Here is a 23,109-nt window from a genome sequence, read left to right as displayed (position 1 = left end):
GATAAGGACTACAAGCACATCAACTTTCTGTTGATGAGGAGAGACCATGCTGGCAGATGAAGTGGGGAAACAGATGAAAGGAGAGAAAGGGGGAGCTCAGCCATCTCTTCTAAATACACTCCTGGGATGCAGCTGATTTGGAATCATCTATTTGTTTCCCACTGTTGTTGGGGGAGATTCTATTCCTTTCTGTGTCTGCATGTCTCAGTACCGGCCAGACTGTGGATAGTTTTCTGCCAGGTTAGGAAATGGAATCAATTCTAATAAGGAAGAAACATAATGGTGGCACTGGGGATGCTCTTCCTCTTCTGATGGTGGTAACCTGTGTAAGCCATCCCAGGTAGCTTCACTTCCATGACTTCACTGTCAGATGAGACAGATGTTCTGTTCTAGTGATTTTTTGCTGCTTCCCCATCCCTCTATTCCACACCTACAAACTCTGTCTCTGAGTTTTAACAGATTATGTCTGAAAACCTATCCATGAGGTCTGCATGAAGTAATAGCATAGTTTAACATTCCCCCTCCCACAAAGGAAATTTCTGCCTTTTTACAGCACCTCAGTTGTAAAAAAGGACTTGATGTTGGGCCTTATGTAAAATTGTGCTGAGGAGCTTACCCAAATTAAAAATAACAGATTTTTTAATATTTTTTATCATAGACCAGCTCCTTGAAAACCAGCTCCCCACAAAACATCCAGAACAGCATTAGCAGCAAAATTTATGGAAAATTGACATAAATTTTTTGATACAGCACTGCTACTAAATGGTAAAGTCAGCAAACTATGACCATTATAGGCAGAGGGATAAATATACTCACAGCCTTGGACAGTCGCTGCCACTTAAAGCTGAAAAAGTAAGAGGCTTTTTCTTGACATATTACAGCGAGTGCTGGTTTGTGGACAGGCTGAGACTCAGATTAAAAGATCCCTACACACAGCTCTGGGAGAAATACAGCTGCTTGAATCCATATGTGTGGTCCTAACCGCCTCTGATAGATGTCTGCCATGCCAAGGGAAATCTGTAAGCCTTATGCATGCCACGGCATGGAGGGAGTGGGAGGATTAAAACCTTGTTTCCTATTAAATTGAAATAGGCTACTCCTTGCTCAGTCTTTTGTTGCTATTTGCATCTAATTTGGAGGCACCTCTTGGGTAAGGTGCTGTGTGGGTGTTGGGGTGCAAACAGAAGATTGTGGGTGCCATGACTGGATTTCAATGTGTAAAACATCAGGTTCTGGAGCATTTCCTGGACCAACTGAGGGCACAGATATTCTGTGGCAATCATAAGATCTTAACATGTTGCCCTGTTGTTTGCTTTTATGGCTGCAATATGATAAAATTATAATCTACAAATACATAAAACTATCTGTAGAATATTTATTTTCTTTAAAGTTTGTCTTATCTTTCTTACTGTCCAGCAAGCTGATGCAGCAGAGCAGGTGGACACAGATATAAAGCCAGGAAATCCATCTGAAAATGGCATAGAAAGAGTTAGAAAAATGTTAATTACTTTGCCGTATAACACATCTAAAAAGCTTATCTGTGGCTGTTAACAGAGAAAATTAATGAAGATTATCTCCATACAGGTAGAAAAGGTACCTTTCTGCTCAGATGATTAATATTTGAAGTATAATCACCCCAAATTTTTTTAAGGCCATTTTAAAGTCCGTTGTATTTTTAAGACATTTTTACCATTGCAGAACAGAATAAAAACCCGGCTGATGCAGACTGTGGACAGTCTGGTACTAGGTATAACGTGGTATGTAGCAGATGATGACTCAGCCTCAGAGGAAGTCTGTTTGATGAAACCACTTTTACATATGACAGGTTAAAAGTTAAGCAAACATTACGGAAAGATGAACCAGCACTTGCAGTAATTAACTGGATGGGAGAAATCCTCCAAATATTTATTGGTCTTGTGTAAACTTACAATTCCAATTACTTTATCAGGGTTTACATGATTATGTGAGAGAGGACTAAGTCAAAGGTACATGCTCCTGCAAGAAGACAGAAAGAAATATAGTAAAATTCAATGCATTTGTCCAGTGTAGCAATCAAAATTAGAAGTGTGAAAAGTGTAAGTGCAGATTCATTATGCTACTGTCATGGATGCTGAATTTTTCATTGACAATCAAGTTGAGACAGGTGGGCTTTCACTGAGAAGCAAGTATTATCAAAATCTTCAACAGCAGTAAGACAATGTTTCTTATTTTCATCCTGGAGGAAGCTTCAAGACAAAAAGGTAAAATAGACTGGTCTCGGGGGGGGGGGGTTCTGGACAGATTACCCTGTTGGAAAAAAGGAAAAATCCACTATGCACTAATTCTATGTTTTGTCCCACTGCTCTCGATAGCCTTCCAGGCAAGAGTGCCACGAGGTTTAGTTAGAGTCATTGACACAGAACCAATGGATGGTAGATTGACCGTTAGAGGTTGTTCTGCTGTAGTGCCGTTGTTGGATGTTCCTTTTTCCCAGAAGGTGGAGTGTTAAGCTTCATTTTTGCAGTGAATGCTTAGTTTATGAGGCTTCCAGTGGGTCCATACAGATTATTCAATTGATGGTGTATTTTGGAAAGTCCACTGTCCCACTGGGCCTCAGGTGGCTACGGCTCTTTTTCAATAGGCCATTAGCCCTTTCTACCATTCCATTTGATTGAGGATAATAGGACATATGAAATACCCATTGAATTTCTTCCTACTGTGCCCACTCTTACACCTCTTTACATGAGAAGTGTGAGCCATTAGCACTTTGGATGACATCAGGAGTAGCAGACTCGAGAACCAAGTCCTACAGTATTTTGCCCATCTGAGCTCTGACAGTTGCTGTAAGCAAGCCAGAGACTACGTCCACTCCTGTGAGGATATATCAATGTCCTGCAGAGGATCTGAATAGCCCGAGATATCCAATTTGCCATGTATACCACAAAGTTTTCCCTTCATTGATGTGTAGAGGTGGTGCTTTATCAGGGTGATCTGTTTGCAATTTCAACTTACATTGGGAGCATTCTGTAAGGACGTTTCCTCCAAGTGCTTCCTCCAAGTACCCTGAAGTACCCATGAGCTGTTGTAATTCTTTCTTATATTGGGCTATCTGCAATTGTTCTATTTTACTTCGGGTGGAATTGATGCATTACCTGCAATCCAATAAGTGCCTAAAAATTTTACTTCTTTACTTGATTCTTGACATTTCTCAGGTGGAATCTCAGCTTTTGCTTTGTGTAGAGCTTGGCGCAATGCTGCTGCCACTTTCTCCACTCTCTGGTGAAGTGCCTCTAATCAGAATATCATCTATATATGGGTACAGTATCATATCTTGGGTGAACGAGACTGTAAATGTCCAGTAAGTGCAACATGAGCAATTGTAGGAGAAAGTTTATATCCCTGTGGGAGTCTGTTAAAGGTTTATTGTACACCTTTTCAGGTAAAAGCAAAATTCTCTTTATCCTTTTCATGTAAGAGAATCATAAAGAATGTATCTTCCACATCTAAAATTGCCACTCATAGGTGTGCAGCTGCTTGGAAAGTAGCTGTTAAGTTTGCAATGTTTGGGACAGAAGCTGTTAGCCCGGTTGTATTGGCTTTCAAGCATTGATAATCAATTTTTAAACACCATCTCCCATGTGATTTCTGAACCGGCCAGACAGGTGAGTTATACGGGGAGCTGTTTCTGGAGATAATTCGTCATTTTTCCAAATCTGCTATTACCTCAGAAAATCTGTTTCATGCTGCAGCAGAAATTGGGTATTGTGGTACATTAGTAATCTTTGAATCAGGAAGTGTGGGGGCTGTGTGGAGTATATGCACTGTAGTCTCCTGATTTTTATCAGGGTTAGGGTCAATATTTGAAGCCAAGGACCACACACTGCCGTCTGGTAGGCACCAGGTTAGGCCGTTCAAAACATCGAAATGAAAATATTTTCATTACGATCTTTAACTGCAAAGCGAGTAGATGATATGCATTTCTTGCCCGGAAGCCATAAATTAATTTTTGCGGTTTGGCACATAACACTTTCTCCGTTTACTCCAGTGACTTTAACTCTCTGCTGTCTGGGTCATATGCCCAGGTTCTCAGCGTCTTGCTTTGTAGGGTTGAACTCTGTGCTCCCATATCTCTTAGGAATTTTACCAGTTGTCATCAAGGACCAACTCGAACCAGCAGAATGTGTTCTGCTTTAATGGTGGGTTGAGCCTCATATTCAGAGGAATATGAGGGGAAAAAAGGGTCATCATTTCCCTCATCATAGTCATCAGGATCGCCCCAAATATCACCATCCCAGTTCTCTGGGGACACTATTAATTTCCTAATTTGCATGGGGTTGGATGGGTGCGAGGCCTGCATGAATATCATCGTTATATTTTCTTACAACTTTTCTATTTTCTCCTTTTATTCCTGTAACAGGTCAATTTGCTGGGACAGTGATAACTCATGTGCCTTTCTGCTATTTCCTCTTACAGATCAGGTTTCTCTCAATTTTGTTTTTTCCTGTCCTGACAGGTGGTTTCTGAGCAGGTGTGTAACATCGTACAAATAATTATTTTTCTTTTTCCATCCTTCATATGGTCTCTGGCCACATTTAGTTGTTCTTCCACAGTTTTCCAATCATGCCAGTTATCATGAACCCATTCACCTGAAAAATCAGAGTTTGGATTAATACTGTGCGTTTGTAAGTAATCGATACTACTTGCCATCCTGCCCGCTATGCCACTTTGTCACAGATGTTGATTTAAGATCCTACACAACTTTGAGGTAGCAGCACTTTAAGATTTATTAACACTGTTATGGTAAACCAAAAGATTAGTTTGAATGATTTTAAACAATATTTAATTATCAGCCAATTCTCAGAGTGATTTAATAAAATTTGTTATAATCAACATACTGACTCAATTAAAGATTTTATAATGGCAAGGCTCACCCAAGACTTACAACAAAATATTAAATTAAACAACACACACACTAACACACACACACACACACAGAGACATAGAGGATAACCTATGATCAATATTTTTATCTCTTTGCTATTGTAGTAAGTTACTGGTTTTAAATGATCTTTAAAACTTCACAAAATCTAACTGTAGCGAGTTACTCACTATTCTCCTTCAGCATTTGTAAGCAGATGATTTTTGAAGCCTTTTTCTTAATCGGCATCTATCAGAGAGCAATCTTGGAAATCCTCCTGAAATCTGTTCTTTGAAATCCTCTCAAAATCTACCCTGAGAGGCATCCCAGCTCAGGGGGAGATACTGGGTCACAGCTGCTGTCATCCCGGAGAGCAAAAAGGGTCTCACTTAGAATCACTATTTATAGGATTGTGACATGACTAGATCTGGTCACTACTTTTTTTTCTTCATTTTGGCCATAATTCTTGTCAGGTAATTCTAGTATCTTCCAGATCAGGTTACGATCCAGGCAGCAGGAGTTTTAGATATTGTTCCCCGGCAGCAGAAATTTTGGGTACGGTTAGGGAGCACCTAATCATCTCAACTCACTACTCCTGTAGCCAAGACAGAGAAGTGACAGATCGTCCCAGCCTGCTGTACTTGTAACCAAGACAAGAAGGCAGTGTTGGCTGATCCTGACACTGCAATGTGGCCCAGGGCGTCTGCACCACCACAGGTACTATATTACCAATTTTTATGGGCTCACTGTAGCTTCTCTTTTTTTAGTTATCATCTAATTATGTTTAGCTGAGGAATGGAAAGTTTATTCTCCCGTGCAATTTCAGCTACTTGTGACATGTATTTCAAAAAGTCAAGCTGTCCTCCTCTTCAATGCTCAGGACTTTCTTCAAGACTGTGTTTGAATACTATGGAATTCTCCATATTTTGATCAATGCATTCATGTATGTTTTCATAGCAGGATGTTGGTAGTTATTGCAGAGCCTACATTACTTGGCTTCCTCAAATGTTAATAACTTATGTTTAGTGTGAAAAAAGAAAAAAAAGTTGATAGATACATTAAAAATAGTGTGCAGGATGTTAAATTTAATTAGCATATTTTAAAACATTAATACTTGTGAACTGTATTATCTAATGATGATGTCTTTTGCAGTAAGTACATTTTTGCCTATGTGATATATGCCAGGCAGAGCTTTGCTGAAAGCTGTCAGGCAGATTAAAAAAATAGAGCTTCGTCTTCTTGAGAAGGTATAGAAAGAAATTCACTGAAGACATTATATTATCAAATGTTAGTTTTCAACCTTTTAGATTAATTTATGAGATGTGTTGATTTGTTGTGCCTGCTCTCAAAGATGTCTTTGTATTAATTCCACATGATTGTCTTGTTGCTAGCTCTGTCTTTTAAAATGTGAGGTTTGCTCCTTGGACACTATTTGGAAAAAAAAATAATAAAAAGATACAAGCAAAATGAAGTTAAAAAAAGAGCACGTATTCATGGGAAAATAGTTTTGAAAAAAGACAACATGAGGTCGTTTTTCTCTTGCTGTTGCTCACACCGTATAAAATTTGATAGTAAGTCTCACTGACCTTTGGAATACATTGCCATTTACTTAAAATTTACTTCTCTCATAAAGCCTATTGGATGTACAGATATATTATTAAACGGTATTGTCCTGTCACATGCCAATGAATGCAAAACATTTTAAGGAAAGTTATCTAGCTCTGTGATGTGGGTGTTATTTAAAAAAAGAAATCCTTCTTTCAGTTATTCAGATGGACACACACTATTTCTTTCAACTCCCTTTCACAGAGAACAAGCGTAACTTTAAATCACGTGCAATATCTTTGAGTTTTGGGAAAGGTCTGTTGCATCGTGCAGCCAGGAGACAGTCTAAGTGAGAGGCAATCCACAGTTTCAGGAGGGACTTTTCAAACCCGCCACACATAACAAGACTTCACCGTTTTTCCATCCTCACCGCTGAAACATTGTTGTAACACTTTAAAGTGTCAAATCAATCAAGGCTCTAGGCACACATTTAAAAGTGTACTGTGTGTTTTTGCTTTGCAGGTTTCAAGAACACTTCTTCAAATTCTGAAAAGTGAATCAAGGCTTACAGCACGAGAGGTGTAAAATACATCCGTCTTTCAGATTTCACAGGGCTGCATACATTCTAGGAATATCCAGAAGTTTCATAACTAATGATGATACATTTTCAAAATGACATTGAAGAGTCTGTTTCAGCGCTAAAAGGATGTCATGACTGTTGGATATCAAATCTGGAGAAAGAGCAAATTCAGCTTTGCCTATCCCAGAATTTTTCTACCTGCCATTAAAGGACATTATTTCTGTAATGGCGAGAGACAGAATACTGCCTTAGCTGAACTCTGAGTATCATCAAGTTTCCACCCTCAGTCAGTTTGCAGCTGACACCCAGTTGGGTGGGAGTGTTGATCTGCTCGAGGGTAGGGAGGCTCTGCAGAGAGACCTGGACAGGCTGGAGCCATGGGCTGAGCCCAACTGGGGGAGTTTCAATGAGGCCAAATGCCGGGGGCTGCCCTTGGGCCACAACAACCCCCAGCAGCACTACAGGCCTGGGGAGGAGTGGCGGGAGAGCTGCCAGTCAGAGAGGGACTGGGGGGGTGATTGACAGCCGGCTGAACAGGAGCCAGCAGTGTGCCCAGGTGGCCAAGAAGGCCAATGGCATCCTGGCTTGTGTCAGCACTGGCGTGGCCAGCAGGGACAGGGAAGGGACCTGAGCCCTGTACTCAGCACTGGTGAGGCCGCCCCTCGCTGAGGGGGTTCAGTTTTGGGCCCCTCACTCCAAAAAGGCCATTGGATGACTCGAGCGTGGCCAGAGAAGGGCAACGGAGCTGGGGCAGGGTCTGGAGCACAGGTCTGCTGGGGAGCGGCTGGGGGAACTGGGGGTGTTTAGTCTGGAGAAGAGGAGGCTAAGGGGAGACCTCCTGGCCCTCTGCAACTCCCTGCCAGGAGGGGGCAGAGAGGGGGGATGAGTCTCTGGAGCCAAGGCCCCAGCGCCAGGCCCAGAGGGAATGGCCTCAAGCTGCCCAGGGCAGGGTCAGGCTGGCTCTGAGGAAGGATTTCTTTCCAGAAGGGGCTGTTGGGCGTTGGAATGGGCTGCCCAGGGCAGGGGGGGAGTCCCCATCCCTGGAAGGGTTGAAAAGTAGAGTCAACATAGCGCTGAGGGATCTGGTGTAGTTGGGAATGGTCAGTGTTAGGTTAATGGTTGGAGTGGAGGATGTTCAAAGTCTTTTCCAACCGAGATGATTCTGTGATTCTGTGATCTGTTATACCATTGCACAAGTGAGAGAATTCCTGCAGTTTAGAGAGAGGAACTAGTTCTAAGCTATTTTGTGGTCAGGCAGTGGGACTAAGTAGGTCCCTTTCAACTATTCTATTCTATTCTATTCTATTCTATTCTATTCTATTCTATTCTATTCTATTCTATTCTATTCTATTCTATTCCTATTCTGTTCTACTGTGTACTTTTCCATAGTGAACAAGGGGCCCATGATATGGGACATAATACAGGCACTGCCCTAGAGCAGCCAGCTATCTGCAGGGAGTTACATCAGATGTAGGTGAGAAGGAGGAATGTGAAATGACTCTGTTCCATGGATCCTCTCATGGACGCTCTTTGTCTGGTCCGGATCCTTCGTAAAGGCAGAAAGAGTTTCAAGGGTTTCACCTTGAAAGGTGAACGACCCAGGAACAAGATGAAGTAGGAAGAATCCATACTCTGATGTGGGGACCCCAGTGACCACAGGGAGATATCAGAGACAAGGCACACTGCGTAGCAATACATTATGAAATATATATTATAATGGCTTTTAAGTTTTTTTATGATCACTGCCTGGTTGCAACATTATCATTTGGTCCTGAGTCAATTACTAAACCTTTCTCATGCCGTAGAGACACCCATAGCTGTACCTCACGTAAAGCAGTGATCATAACCATCTTCCTTCCAAAATATGCTTAAATGAAAAAAAAGAGGTTAGTGAAGGCATACTTTTTACCTGTCCACTTTGTAGTGAGAAAGTGTGTCAAGGGAATAGGACACCTGATATGATGACGGTCTGCAATACGGCCAAAATTTGTGAGGACATACTGTAAGCACGAAGTTAAATGCTTAATTTGGTATAGGTGAGGAAAACATTCTGTGTTCCACCCATCAAAGGTATCTCCCTTTGGAGAGAAAAAAAATATAAAATTCCTTGAAGCAAACAGGAACAGATTAATGTCTCTAGCACAGCACAGAATATCTTGGGTTTCCTGCTCCAAAGGTTGTTTATAGCATCCTCAACCTATTAGTTGTTACTACCTCTCCAGATCTTGTCTCCCCTATGTAATTATTCATTTTATACTAAACTGTAATAGATTAAAATTCTGGCATATTTCTTAGAGTGGTATCAGTTCTTAATGTTCACTGGAAGTAATCTGTGAACCTAGAACTTGGTTTTGTCCAAGTGAATGACCTAAATATGCTTGTGGCAAACAGGAATGTGGATCCGACCCTCCTTCACCCAAGAAAAACATTCAGTGAAGGTTTTTCCATATGTTGACAAAAGCTGTCTTCAGCTCTGATTGTGACCTGTGGCTGGGGAGGGTTATGGACATCACAAGCGAGAACTGTGCAATTAGTTCTGGGTGTGGGCACTGTCCATCTGTGCCAACACCTGAGCACATCACCAGAGGCCTCCATCTTTGCCCCCTGCACTAGAGCATCACGGATGTGTGTGTTCAACAGCATGCACAGGCCTTGTCTTATTATTTTTTCTTCTGAACTGCATCTCCCTAGTTTGCAAATGTCTTTTGTGACTTTGTCAAACACGCTACCAAAGCCAAGCCACCATCCACTTGTCCAAGTTGCTCGCTGAAGAATGTTTGGTTTGGCAAGATCAGCTCATGATGAATCCATATTGGTACTTTATAGTCCACTGTAGAAAATGGCAGGCAAACAATTTGCTCCATTCTCTTCCTGGATATCTAAATTAGGCTTATTGACCTTTAGTTCCCTGGATCCTCAAGGGTAAGATATATGAGGGCTGACTTTTACCTCCTTACACTACTTCTTTCCTCTTGTGAGTGACTGAGAAATCAGTTCTTGTAGTATGGGTTACGGTGGAAGGGAATAGTTTTCTTATTCATAGTAAATTCATAGTTCATGTTCAATATTCATTATCCATTCAATAATTCATTATTCATAGTAAATGGACTTTTCTAGGAGTGGGGGTAATGGGTCTACCCATTCCCTCAATGGTAAGAACACTGGATTAGCTATTACATTACCATCATTCTTACTTGGACTTGTGCTAATTATTTAAGTGTGCACTAAGTCATGTTCCAACCCTCACATCTATGTCTCCAAATTGCTTCATTTACTAGTAGAGATGTACCCAAATGTGACAACAGTATACCATGGAGGGAAAAAGTGGTGGAGATGAACGAGAAAAAAACCAACCCAAACAACAAGCACTTTGAATTGTGAAACCAGGCTTTTAACTTAATGCTCATCTTTCATACGAGAAGAAATGCGACTGAAATGAACAAGCTAGGAATGTGTGTTGAAATTGTCACTGAAATGAATGAGTCAGAAATGTGTTTTGAAATTGTTTTGTGCCAAATAATTCCTGAGACTTGGAATATTAATTATGACAGCAGCTTCTTTACTAAAAGAGGACTGGAATGTGAAACTATTGTGAGACTAAAATAATATTTAGTCCCACAGTTGACTGCACACCTACTTCCCAAAGGTCACAGAAGTGGGTACTGCATGTTATTTATGCTAATGGTCATTTCTCTCCGAAAGAGAGTCTAGAGGAAATTTTTTGCCCGACTTCTGTTTTTGCCTTGGAAATCTTCAGTTTCTCACATAAAGTGTTTCTGCTGCTAAAGTATCAGGCTCCTTTCAAGACCTAATGCTAATAAAGTCACAAAGATTGTAGAAGTTTAGTGAACTGTATTTCATAGTAATACACAAGAATGAAAATTACAATGAGCTGGTCAGTGAAGAAGGAGTTATTTAATGATTGATACAGCAAAAGCAGATATTAAAAAAAAATAATTTGAAAGACACCTCTGGTTGTTATTAAAAGCAAAGTTTCCAAATGCAGGGACATTCCCCCTTGGCTGTCTGTTACTCTGTTACTTTGAAGTCAGGTTTTGTTACCTGTATTTATGCTAAGTGCAATATTATACTATAAGCAGGATCATTAATTTAAATGAACAACACTTTTTTTTTTTTTTTTTTTTTTTTTTACGACGGAGCATTTTACAATAGAATGTATGTCAGCAAATGACCCAGATTCTAAACTAGAATAGTTCTAATGGAGACTGCTCTGCTCTTCTAATTCCTTTTGAGAACTACATATTTCCAGCAATCCTGTTTATCTTCAGATCCTGTTAACAGTACAATTGTTTAAATTGTTGATCAAGTTAAGACTAGTTGCATGACAAAGGACCATCCATCTATACTGAGAACATACAAAATATATGGAACCACAGAACTTTAAACAATGCTTCTTAAATAACATTTTTGGAAAATAAAGATGTGATAAGATAGTCATTAAATATATCTGGTACCCAAATTTCCATTAAGATCTCCTCTATGTGAAAGACCATTACACTAATAGAATGTATACATCCTCCTACAGCTTTTTCTGTGTGAGTCTCTGGATTGAAGTTAGTCCTGTGTATGTGGGAGAGGAAGGATGGAATCTGTTTCTGTGAAAGAAGTCACTAAGGAGCTAGATGTCCAGGAAGGGAAAAGTTGAGCCTGTTATTTTATTTCAGTTTTGCATTGGTAGGAAGCAGAGCAGTGAACTTGATGAAGCTATGGGTATATCTGTGAAACGTTGCCAAAGCAGTTGGAATAAACATCTTCAAACTTTCAAAGACTGGCTGAAAATTAATTGAAACACAAAATTAATCATAAATGGAAAATCAAAACCTTCAACATTTCCTTTCAGAATAATTTTTCATCAATATTTCTTTCCTCTGTATTTTTTTCCCCTTTGTTGCCATTTACTCCACAGCAGCATCCAAGACCTTTGACCACACATACATAGTTTTTTAGCTCTTTCAAGGAGATTTCTCAGTGAACTTGCAAGGTTTTGGAGAGTTTCTTCCTCTGTACTGCAGCCCATGATGAGAATTAGGTTAATTCCATAAGAGAAGATTGAAATTAAATCTTGCATTATGAGAAGCAGCCCATAAGCTTTTATTTTCTGTTAGAATTCTTAAAACTCAGATCTGCTACTTGCTCTTACCAAGTGTGCTGCTACGGCTACTTGATCAGCCACCATGGTTCAAAGGAAGAAGAAGAAAAAAAGATAAAGAAGTCCACCCCTTCCCTGGCATTTCCTAGATTCAAAAATGAGAATTGCCTCTCCCGTTTATGGAAAAGCATATAGACTGCAACTGGAAGTCTAGGGCTCAGACTTCTGCGCTATCACTGGTATAAACTTATGTTTGACCTCACTTGCAGTCGATACGTCTTCTTACATTAGGGAGAATTCATGAAAGTTTCCATATAGAGACCCAGACATTGTCATCTTGAATGAAGGTATCTAGGCCATATGAATATCTGATCCATGAGGTGGAGGGTATCTGTGTCACAGTGTAAACCAACCACTGGTTAACATTTGCCCACCCTTATCACAGACTCCTTCTTTGGTTTCACTCAACAAGTCATCCCACCTAGGTAAAGCAGCTACCATGGTGAAGTGCCGGTTTGTAATAATGCCTTTGGCTTTGTATTTGAACAAATAATTTCAAAAACTTTACATTTGCATAAATTAATTGGTATTTTTCTAAAGCACCAATCATCCCCAAGACACAATTAAAATGCTTAAAACTTACTGCATAATCCGTCCTCACAAGCATCAGGGCAATCACCACAGGGTTTTCCTGCTTTGTAAGGTGTGTTAATTGAACTTCTTAGATTCCCTCTGAAACATCAACATTGCCAACGTAAGCTGTAAAGTCACTATAGCATATCTGAGAATGAAACTTAATTATATGGATGCATACCTATATTAACTTTCACTCAGTTGTTGGTTACATGTCACACAATTTTTATATATGTGTTGGGTTTATCCAGAAAGGTTTTGGTAGTGGGATGGAGGGGGAATTTGCAGGGGTGGTATCTGTGAGGAGACTAGAAGCTGCCCCTCTTTCAGACAGTGCCAGCCAGCTCCAGGTTGAACCTGCTGCTGCCTGAGCCAACCTGTGACGGTGGTCGTGCCTCTGATACCATATTTAAGAAACGGTACAAACTGCACCCAGTGAGTGGAGTGGGAATATGTGAGAGGAACAACTCTGCAGACACCAAGGTTAGTGAAGGAGGAGGGTGAGGAGGTGCTCCAGGCGCCGGAGCAGAGATTCCCCCACACCCGTGGTGCAGCCCATGGGGAGGCAGCTGTGCCCTGCGCCCAGGGAGGGGAACGGTGGGGCAGACACACACCTGCAGCCCGTGGGGGACCCCACGCCGGAGCGGGTGGATGCCCAAAGGAGGCTGTGACCCCGTGGGAAGCCCACGCTGGAGCAGCTCCTGGCAGGACTTGTGACCCCGCGGGGGACCCAGGCCGGAGCAGTTCACAAAGAACTGCAGCCTGTGGGAAGGACCCACGCCGACATGAAGGACTCTCCTGTGAGTGGGACCCCACACTGGAGCAGGAGAAGAGAGCGAGGAGGAAGGAGTGGCAGAGATAACATGTGATGAACTGACTTCAACCCCCATTCCCATCACCCCCACTGCTCGGGAGGAGGAGATAGAGAAATCGGGAGTGAAGATAAGCTCGGGAAGAAAGGAGGGGTGGGCAGAAGATGTTTTTTATTGCTCATTATCCTACTCTAACTGGAAATAAATTAATTCTCCGAGTTGAGTCTGTTTTGCCTGTGTCGGTAACTGGTGAGCGATTTCCCTGCCCTTATCTTGAGCTATGACCTTTTTGTCATATTTTTTCTCCCTCTGTCCTGTTGAGGAGAGGGATTGATAGAGTGGTCAGCCAAGGTCAACCCACCACAATATATTACAATGGGAATGTGAAAATTAATTTTAGACCGTTTATGAAATCATCACTCTGCCTTAAAATTCCCACTAAATTTTTTCGTAATAATTATAGTCTTCACTGTAGTGTACATATTGATATGCCTTTCTGGACCAAGATTTCAAGTAAAATGTGGAAAATATTTGTCATTTAGTATGATGACATTTAGGATTTTTAGGCAAATTAAATTTAACCTGAAAATCAGTGTCACATTTATGAGTTTTATCCTTTTGCTTGTTTGACACTTCTTTTGATGAGTATGTTTCTGTCTTTTCATATTCCTGGTGCACTCTTCAAACCTGTTCCTCAGCTATAGGTGATGTGCCCTATCACAAATTTTACGATCTCCTGACTAATTATGATAACATAATAAATTCCAGAATCAGAATCAATACATACGAGGGGCAGTACTGGCAGACATAAAAGTATTTAAATATACTGTTGGGACAGAAAGCGACAGCACATCCAGTTTGATAAGAATTGTACCAAACCATCTGTAGGTATAAGAAGAAAAATCATGGGAGAATGAAAATTATACATTTGAAAATAGTTTAAGTACAATATGCATTACAGAAACATCTGTAACCAAGTTAAATCACTTTATTTACCCTTTATAGTAAAATATAAATCCCACCTTGCTGGAAAAATTTTTTTTCCCGCATTTTCACCCCTGAACCAAAACCCAATTAGGATGTACATTTGTGTAAAAAGTTTGAGTTAAACTGTCTCAATTATATGTGTTTTCATTCAATTAAAATTGTTGAAGAAGATGTAAGAGTCATGATGTAAAATTTCTAAACTCTGTTTCATGTAGGTGAACAGAGGAGATTATCATAAGCCATTATCCAACTAGAAAATCTCTGCAGTCAATGGCACTCTGTAGACTATAACAAACCTATTTGTTTTTCCTTCCTGATACTTTAATAACCATGTTCTTCCACTGTCTGAGCAATTTTCGGATGCTAGTGTCTGAGCAATTTTCTGATGTTAAACAAACAAGTTTCTTCCCTTTGTTTTTTCCTGAAGTTTGGAAATACCTCTGTAAAGACACTTAGCCTATTATGTTCATTTTAATTCTGTTACTTTGAAAGATTTAATCTTGTTTTGTCAGAATAACTCTCATGTCTCCATCATACTTACTCTCTTTAGAGAGGGTAAAAGTTGCTTAGATAACATATAGATATTGATTTATTCAGCCTGAAATATAAAAAGTTGCATTTACCTGAGTGTAGTGCCCAATCACAGCATCTTGTGTTTTTGCTCCAGTTCCATATTCAAAATTTTTCTCCTCACTGTGCCAGGCCTGAATAACGTCTGACCATGAGTAAGGGGCAGATGACATGAAGAGATTTTCACCACATTGTACAGCTGAAAAGAGAAAGGTACTGAGAAATACATAAAAGATACACCTGTGAGAAAAAGACAGCAAAAGGTGATATGATTTCCATGGAAGTTCTCATCCCAGATGGGACAGCCGGGTGCTGGGGTTTTTTCCAGTTCAGTGACATCACCCTTTGTCAATACTGAAGCTGTCACTGGACCAGTTTGCAGCATCACTAGCCTGTTTGGCTGATAGTCTGGTTGTTGACAGACCTTCTGCATGTCTGTAGATACACCTGCATATGTACACGACAGTTTCATGACTGTAATTTTGCTATTTGAAAGTCAGCAACCGAGTCATTATTTAGGTCACAGCTCAGTAATCTTGGAAAAATCCTAATAATTCAAAACTTACTTCTGGTACACATCCTCATACTGTTTTTCTTTTTTTTTCAGGTACAACCCTACTGTGTATGCATTAGTTCTCACCTGGGATTCACTTTAGGAAGAACCAGAGGATTTGATTTTTAGGCAAAAAGTATGGGGACTGAAGGACAGTCCACATCTTACATACAGTATAGACAGAAGTCAGCCAACCCACATTGCACGTTAACCATGGCTATCAGCAAAGTATAGCTGTTACTTCAATATCCAGTTATTGAAGTGTTTATATGAGCCTCCAAGATAGTTACAGGTTGAAAGCTGCCATGGGATTTAAAAGCTATGAGTCTTGTCTTAGAATTTATTCTTAGCACTACCAGCCAGTTTTGGTCCTTCACCCTTTGCCTCTTCCTCCCCAGACAGTTTCATCCAGCACATGCAAGCTTGAGAGAATATGTTTTTTCATAATGATTATTTTTTTACCTACTGAAGAAAATGGGATATACCTATGTAAAACAGATGCAATTAGGATGAGAATGGGCTTTTCTCACCAGACACATTTATATCTAGAATTTTGCCTTTGTCCCATGCACAAACAAAATCACACTGAATATAAATGGTACCTCAAACCTCCACCCCACCAAACAAAACCCCAACCCGTCACATCAATAACATGTATGACATTATTCAGCTAGCACTCATGCTTCACTTACTGGTTCTCCTCAGCGTAGCGGGACTGTGTCTTAAAGTACATTGATTGGCCCAGTTTTGGGCATTTTTTGCAGCCGGAGGACACCATAGCTTAATGAAAGAAGAAAATATTAGTCATTCAGACATGTACCAATTAATAACCTCTCATGAAGGAACAACATGTGGAAATTATACTTCACATCAGAAAAATACCGTATACAAAGTCATTTTCTTTCCAGTTTTTGGGGGTAGGGTGGTTAGGAACAATCTTATACACCCAGTAGAATAGAAACTGTGAAGACTGATGAAGAAGGCATCAGAAAGAAATTAACAATGCCATGCGTCATCCTTTTCCTCTTCTTTTTCCTCCAAAAGAAATAGACATTATTGCTGATGCACCATAAAATTTTCCAGACTTTTATTCCACCTGCCCAGCTTTATGTTTCTCTTGGTGCTGGCCATGCTCAATCCTTAGGAAAGGTCTGGAGAGTGAATTTGTGGTTAAATAAAACAATGTGACTTTTCATACCATCCTGCATCTCTCAAAGGGTCTATTATTCATTAAAAATAGATATACAGCATAACTTACCATCTTCAACATGTTGCTGGCAGTTGGTTTTACTCCTCTCCTGAGGGTATTATGTGTGTCAATAATCAGCTTTTGCTGATCTGCGTTGCTAGTTGACAGAGCATCGAAACCTTCAGGTTCCTAAGTTGAAAAACATGTTATATTTCTTTTTTTATTTGAATGTAACTAAATCATTAATCCTGTCTAGGAAATATTAAAATACCAAAATATTAATATCAACCGAAGGGATGATCTTTGTGATGGAGGAGGTACTGTGATATGCTTTTTCTCCTAAGTATCTCTAGGGGTGCTTCCCTGTGGAGTAGCACTTTCAGTATTTCCACAGCATAGAGCTTAGCAGTAATAACACTTGTTCCTGTGTCATATCTGCCAACCCTCTGCTGAGTTATCCTGGAATGCCTTGTGTGCCTGGAGATTCTTAAATTTAGTAAAGTAAATTAGATTTATTTTAGTATTATTGTACTTTCCTTCATGAGGTTTTGAGTAAACAGGATCTAAAAATCAGCTGAAGACATGAATGTGCTTATGACACGTTCCCCTTCTTCAGTATTTTATACATGCCTATTAATGCTTTTATCCTGAAGGAACCTCTTGTTTTATCACAGGATCATCACAGACATCTTGTGGTACTTCGACAGGACATCCCACTGAACAAAAATTGTGCCTATTTTTATTTTCATGCTATAGATTTTCTTCCAATCCTGTCATAACAGATAGTATTTCTCAAAATTTTCACCTGTTTTCTAATTAAAAAATAGCCACGTGAAGAACTCAGCCTTCTCTTTGCAACCATTCTCACTAGTCTTCTAGATGGCAGCATGAAGAACAGAAATTGAAGAACTAGGGGGGAATGTAGTCAAGCCTTTAGTCACATTAGTGTTTCTGAAGCAGAAGTAGCAAACTTCAAACTTCACACTAAGTATGGGTTGGGAGGAACCACTTTAAGTGTGCGTTGAGGATGTTAGTTTGTTTAGCTCTTTGGGGAAATCAGTGATATGTGTGCGTTGAGGATGGGGCTGAATAAAGGGAGAGGCACATATCTCAGCAGCTGTAGGATGAGAAAGGGAGAGAGTTGGGTAACTGCTGCCTGTAAAACTGTGGGGAAATAACAGGAATAGGGCTGGATCTTTGGGAGATCTAGATCACAGGGTCTATGTACAGGAGCTTCTGGAAAATACAGTTATCTCTGACCCAGCTCATAAATAACACTGTGTCTGTAGAAGGTTTCATGTGCAAGTGTGGAACCAGTCTGCTGGTTTGAATTTAAACAGACTTCAATGATAAATGTTTTCCAGTTCCTAGATATCTAATCAGGCTCTTTCTGCATATGAGTGGATGATGAGTGGATTGAGAGCAGCCCTGTGGAGAAGGGCTTGGGGGTATTAGTAGATGGAAAACTGACTTTGAGCCATCAACATGCATTTGCAGCCCAGAAAGTCAACCCTGTCCTGGGCTGTATCCAGAGCAGTGTGCCCAGCAGGTCAAGGGAGGGGATTCTCCCCCTCTATTCTGCTCTCGTGAGCCCCCCCTGCAGTGCTGTGTCCAGCTCTGGGGCCACCAATAGCAGAAGGACACGGACCTGCTTGAGCGGGGCCAGAGGAGGCCACAAAGATGATCAAGAGGGTGGAGCACCTCCCCTGTGAGGACAGGCTGAGAGTTGGAGCTGTTTATCATCAGAAGAGAAGGCTCCGGGGAGACCTTATAGCTGCCTCACAGTACTTAAAGGGGCTACAGGAAACCTGGGGAGGGACTCTTATCAGGGGGTGTAGTGATAGGATGAGGAGAAACAGTTTTAAACTGAAAGAGGGAAGATTTAGATTTGTTATAAGGCAGAAATTCTTCCCTGTGAGGGGGGTGAGGCCCTGGCACAGGTTGCCCAGAGAAGCTGTGGCTGCCCCCTCCCTGGAAGGGTTCAAGGCCAGGTTGGACGGGGCTTTGGGCAACCTGGGCTGGTGGAAGGTGTCCCTGCCCATGAGAGGGGGGTTGGAACTGGGTGATCTTTAAGATCCCTTCCAACCCAAACCATTCCACAATTCTGTAATCGGTGTGCATAGGAAAAGCCATATTCAGTCAGACCACAAATGCCTCAGGTCCCATCCAGATTTTCTGATTACAAAGTTTGCATCCTACCTCGCCAGTGGACAGATGTAACATAGCTGTGAGACACAGGAACAACACAGGCAGAATCATCTCTGAAAACAGAAGAGTGAGGATTTAATTAATCTTTTAAGGAGCTTTCATTTCTCTGAATACATAATGCACCTTTCTCTTGTGTGTTTCCTGTTTTTTTCTCAAGTAGCAAAGTAACGTTTTCTTTCTTTCTTTCTTTCTTTCTTTCTTTCTTTCTTTCTTTCTTTCTTTCTTTCTTTCTTTCTTTCTTTCTTTCTTTCTTTCTTTCTTTCTTTCTTTCTTTCTTTCTTTCTTTCTTTCTTTCTTTCTTTCTTTCTCTCTTTCTCTCTTTCTCTCTTTCTCTCTTTCTCTCTTTCTCTCTTTCTCTCTTTCTCTCTTTCTCTCTTTCTCTCTTTCTCTCTTTCTCTCTTTCTCTCTTTTCCTCATCCATTTTCAGAAGTTAAAAAGTAGAATTCATTCTCCTCTGCACTTCCAAATTTCTATGAATCAACTACTTTGTACATCTCATTCTTCCTATTGTAATCCTGGACAAACACCTTCACCAGAATTCCCGGTACAGGAGGACATTCATGGTACCCTTCCTGTAGGAGGCCTTCTGCTCATCGCCACACTGTGGAACAGCTGGCATGGGATGCAGCTTTTACCTTGTTTCTGTGTCTGTTACTATGATACTTTCCCTGCTCCCCATTGCCTGCTTTGACTGGACTGTGTTGGTTGAAAGGGGAATTAGACACTCAGCCCATGTGCAGATGTCTACACTTAGGTGTCTGAGTCAGGATTCAAACCCCTTACTTAACGACCAGCACGTGAACCATGAAGCCTTGCACGCGAGCTGGGGCAGAACTGGTTGGCACAAAAATGAATCAGTGCTGGTCCTGGGAAAGACTTGTTTCAGAAAGTTTTGTTTGTTTGTTTGTTTTATTTTTTTTAAAGAAGACTCTTGATTATATTACAGGTAACATGGAATGGCAACAGAAATAAGAGCCTCCTTTAACTGAAGAAGCAACCACCAGACCCTGGACTCCATTCAAGACTCTACTTGCTTAGGAGGCTCAAAGAACCATACCATCCCAACACAGTGATCCAGGAGGTAATGTGGGTCACTTCCAAGTTCAGGTATCTGATTGCAATCAGTTATAGGAGTTACATACATCTTGGTTTTGCTTAGCTACCTAGAGCAGGCTGCAGGTGACTAGAGTGGAATTTACTTATTTTGGCATTTGTCCCAGCCTCCTACTCCAAGGGAATTTATGGACATGTTGCCACAGAGATATGTTATTAGCTTAACTTCTTATCTGGTTTTGAGGGGCTGCTGGTTTTGGTTTTAATTTATTCTTGGGGAAAGGCCAATAGGGTTTGTTAATCTTTTCATATTCAGCAAAGCCCTTTTACCTCAAGGCAACCAATTTATATAAAACACAAGGTGCTTCAGCTCGTGGAAAACACGTGGATAAGAAAAAAAAATAAAATACCCTTTTCTAAACAGTACAGCAATGCCCATTTTCCTCACCAGCTTGCTTACATTGCACTGGAGGCAATGCACAGTCCCCAGCCTGTAGGCAGGGATGCTGCTCCAGCTCTACTAAAGAGCAAAGCCTGATGAAGTGGACCGTGACTATGGGTAGCTGTAGCTCAGAGGCCAAAAATCTGGACAGACTGGCCACATCTGTACAATTAAACTCTCACAGCCTTCAAAATACTGTGGCTCATTCCAAGCACTTGTAGTTGAGGAAAGATCTGGCTGATCCAGGCGAAAAACATTCTGGTAATTAACAGTATAAGTCATTGATTTCCTGTTCTTGTTATTGCCTTATGTCACATGTTTCATTTTGACATCACCTACGCTTCCTTGAAGTGCTTTAGGATCACAGAAGTTCTTTCTTACTAACTTTTCCATCACTTACTACTTAGAGTCATTACAAAACTTTGCAGCGTATAAGACCTAGATGTTTAGCAATTAAAAATTATGCCCCAAATAACATGAAAAATTATTCTTTTTACTTAATTTCTAACTAGAAAGTAAATAGAGGTGGGGGTTATTTTTAGTGTACTCAAGTTACAAGCAAAAATATGTCTTTTGAGTGCAAAATGTGATGATATGCAAATAGAAAACAACTCTTTTTGCACCTAAAACATGTAAAAAAAAATTTCTTTGTTTCAAAGGAAAAATAACTCTTCATTGAAATTGTGAAGTTTTCTATTTTGCAAACCAAACTGAAGAAGTTAACTTAAAGGCATGGGCAAAGTATTCATTCACTGTAATATCTTCTGTGAATTAACTTACAATTAAATATAATTGGTAATTTAATACATGATACAAATTTCAAAATGCCATTGGAATGCTTTTTAAGACCCAGTGGATTTCCTGCTCCAAGATATTAACATACTTTTGGCAATCCCACTGATTTCAACCAAATGCTTATAGTTTATGAGATGTAAATTTAATTGCTCTGCATTAATTTCTAGGCACTGGTCCTAAAATCAGTCTCTCTGTCCCCCTCCCCTGTTCCCCCTCAATCAAACATAAATCAGGACATGTGCCAAGTCTTACTGACTTTCCTGCAACTCCATCTGTGTACAGGGATCTGCCACTGAAAGATGGTGCTTTAGCATCCCTAGTTTGTATGAGTTTAGCAAACTTGTGTGAATATGTTTTTCCCGTGTCATCTTGTAAAAAAAAAAAAAAAAAAAAAAAAGGTGTATCCTAAATTATTCATACAATTGAATATCTATCACAAAAAAAAATCGCCATTATTTTTTACTATCGTTGAAAAAGACCTGAAATGGAGTAACACAAATTGTCATTTAACTTGTAGTGCATTGTTGCACAAAGTCCTACTTAGCAGCCCCCTTGCACAAGAGTGGCAAATTGCACAAGGTGGTAATTTCCCCGCTCTGAAAATAAGTGGTGATAGCTACATATAGCAATATAATAGACAGAACTGAATATATATCCAATTCAATATGTTCCGTCTGTCTCCGTCTCTTCCTCTATGTAGATATAATCTACCAATATACTTGCTTTCTTGCACGCAGGTGGCTCTTCATCTGTTTTTGATCACTCATCCATTTTCTCTCCCTTTTTTTCAGCTTGTGTTACACTATTGTCTATGAAGTCCTTATTTTTCACCAAATAAAATCCTCTTTCTGTGATTGCCCTAAATGTTCAGGAAGTCTTCTGACAATGGGTTGCATTTTAATACATGAAAAACATTGCAATTCTTTAAGCAAACAAAGCAATATAAATTCTACCTTTTGTTTCCAGGAAGATCAGAAGTTTCTTTTGTCCTTCTTCAGGTGGTTGTGGAAATGAACAGAGTTCTTCACTGGAGGGTGATATATAGCTCTTCTGTTTCCTGATAGGACAAGGTGACTCAGCGTCACAGGTATTATAAAATTCAATAGTGACCAGATAGAACAACACATTTATCAAGTGAGCATTCTTCTAAGAAGGAGGTTGGTTGTTTGTGTTCCATTTTTATTTCCTCTTACTTCTTGTACCGGAAGAGATGAAATACCCTGAAATGAGTTTTGTGTGTATTGCTTCTCACGAGTGAAATCAGCACTCAGTGGGAATGAATGCCAGGTACAAAGGCTCTCTGGTAATGATTGACACATCCAGTTGTAGTAAGACTTGATTTTAATCTCCAGAAATGCAAATCAACTCAGCTGGCTCTTGAGGTGTCTCCAGACTGACATTGTTGTAACCAAGACAGAATCTTGCCTATTGATATTTCCATGGGGGTAAAAAGAGTCATGGGTCAAGTCCCTGTTCATGCTATGGCTTCTTTACATCAGTCCTACAGGGTAAAAGTCAAAGAGGGGGACAAGAATATTTCTGTAACTTTTATCGAGTATTGGGTAAAGATTAAAAGATTATTGAGTGCACTAACATTAAAGCACATACCTGTTTCAACATTTCCAGGTACACGGAATAAGATGAGAATGGGTGGAAACACTGCCAGATCAGAAGGGTATTTGTGTGTATATTGACTCTTTCAGTCCACATTCAGTCTCAGGTAAATGCTGACCAG

The 23,109-nt window shown here is 40.3% G+C and overlaps 2 protein-coding genes across 2 annotated transcripts in view; both read right to left on the bottom strand.

Annotated features, from left to right (window-relative positions):
• Window positions 1–4,345, bottom strand: part of CRISP2 (cysteine rich secretory protein 2) — a 48,296-nt gene extending 43,951 nt beyond the window's left edge. Inside the window, exon 1 of the mRNA XM_074933465.1 lies at window positions 4,145–4,345. Within this exon, the coding sequence (XP_074789566.1) occupies window positions 4,145–4,345 (201 nt within the window). The remainder of the gene's footprint in view (window positions 1–4,144) is intronic.
• A 4,416-nt stretch (window positions 4,346–8,761) lies between these two features.
• On the bottom strand, window positions 8,762–22,501 carry LOC141974132 (cysteine-rich venom protein TEL1-like). The gene is given in 9 exon segments (XM_074933450.1): window positions 8,762–8,889; window positions 12,776–12,864; window positions 14,365–14,459; window positions 15,188–15,333; window positions 16,380–16,467; window positions 16,946–17,065; window positions 19,076–19,137; window positions 22,328–22,477; window positions 22,480–22,501. Coding segments are annotated over 9 exon segments (900 nt in total).
• Window positions 22,502–23,109: the final 608 nt, after the last annotated feature.

The sequence above is a fragment of the Athene noctua genome, chromosome 1 (assembly GCF_965140245.1).
Source record: "Athene noctua chromosome 1, bAthNoc1.hap1.1, whole genome shotgun sequence".
Classification (NCBI taxonomy): Eukaryota; Metazoa; Chordata; class Aves; order Strigiformes; family Strigidae; genus Athene; species Athene noctua.
This window is presented reverse-complemented; position numbering and strand designations above follow the sequence as displayed.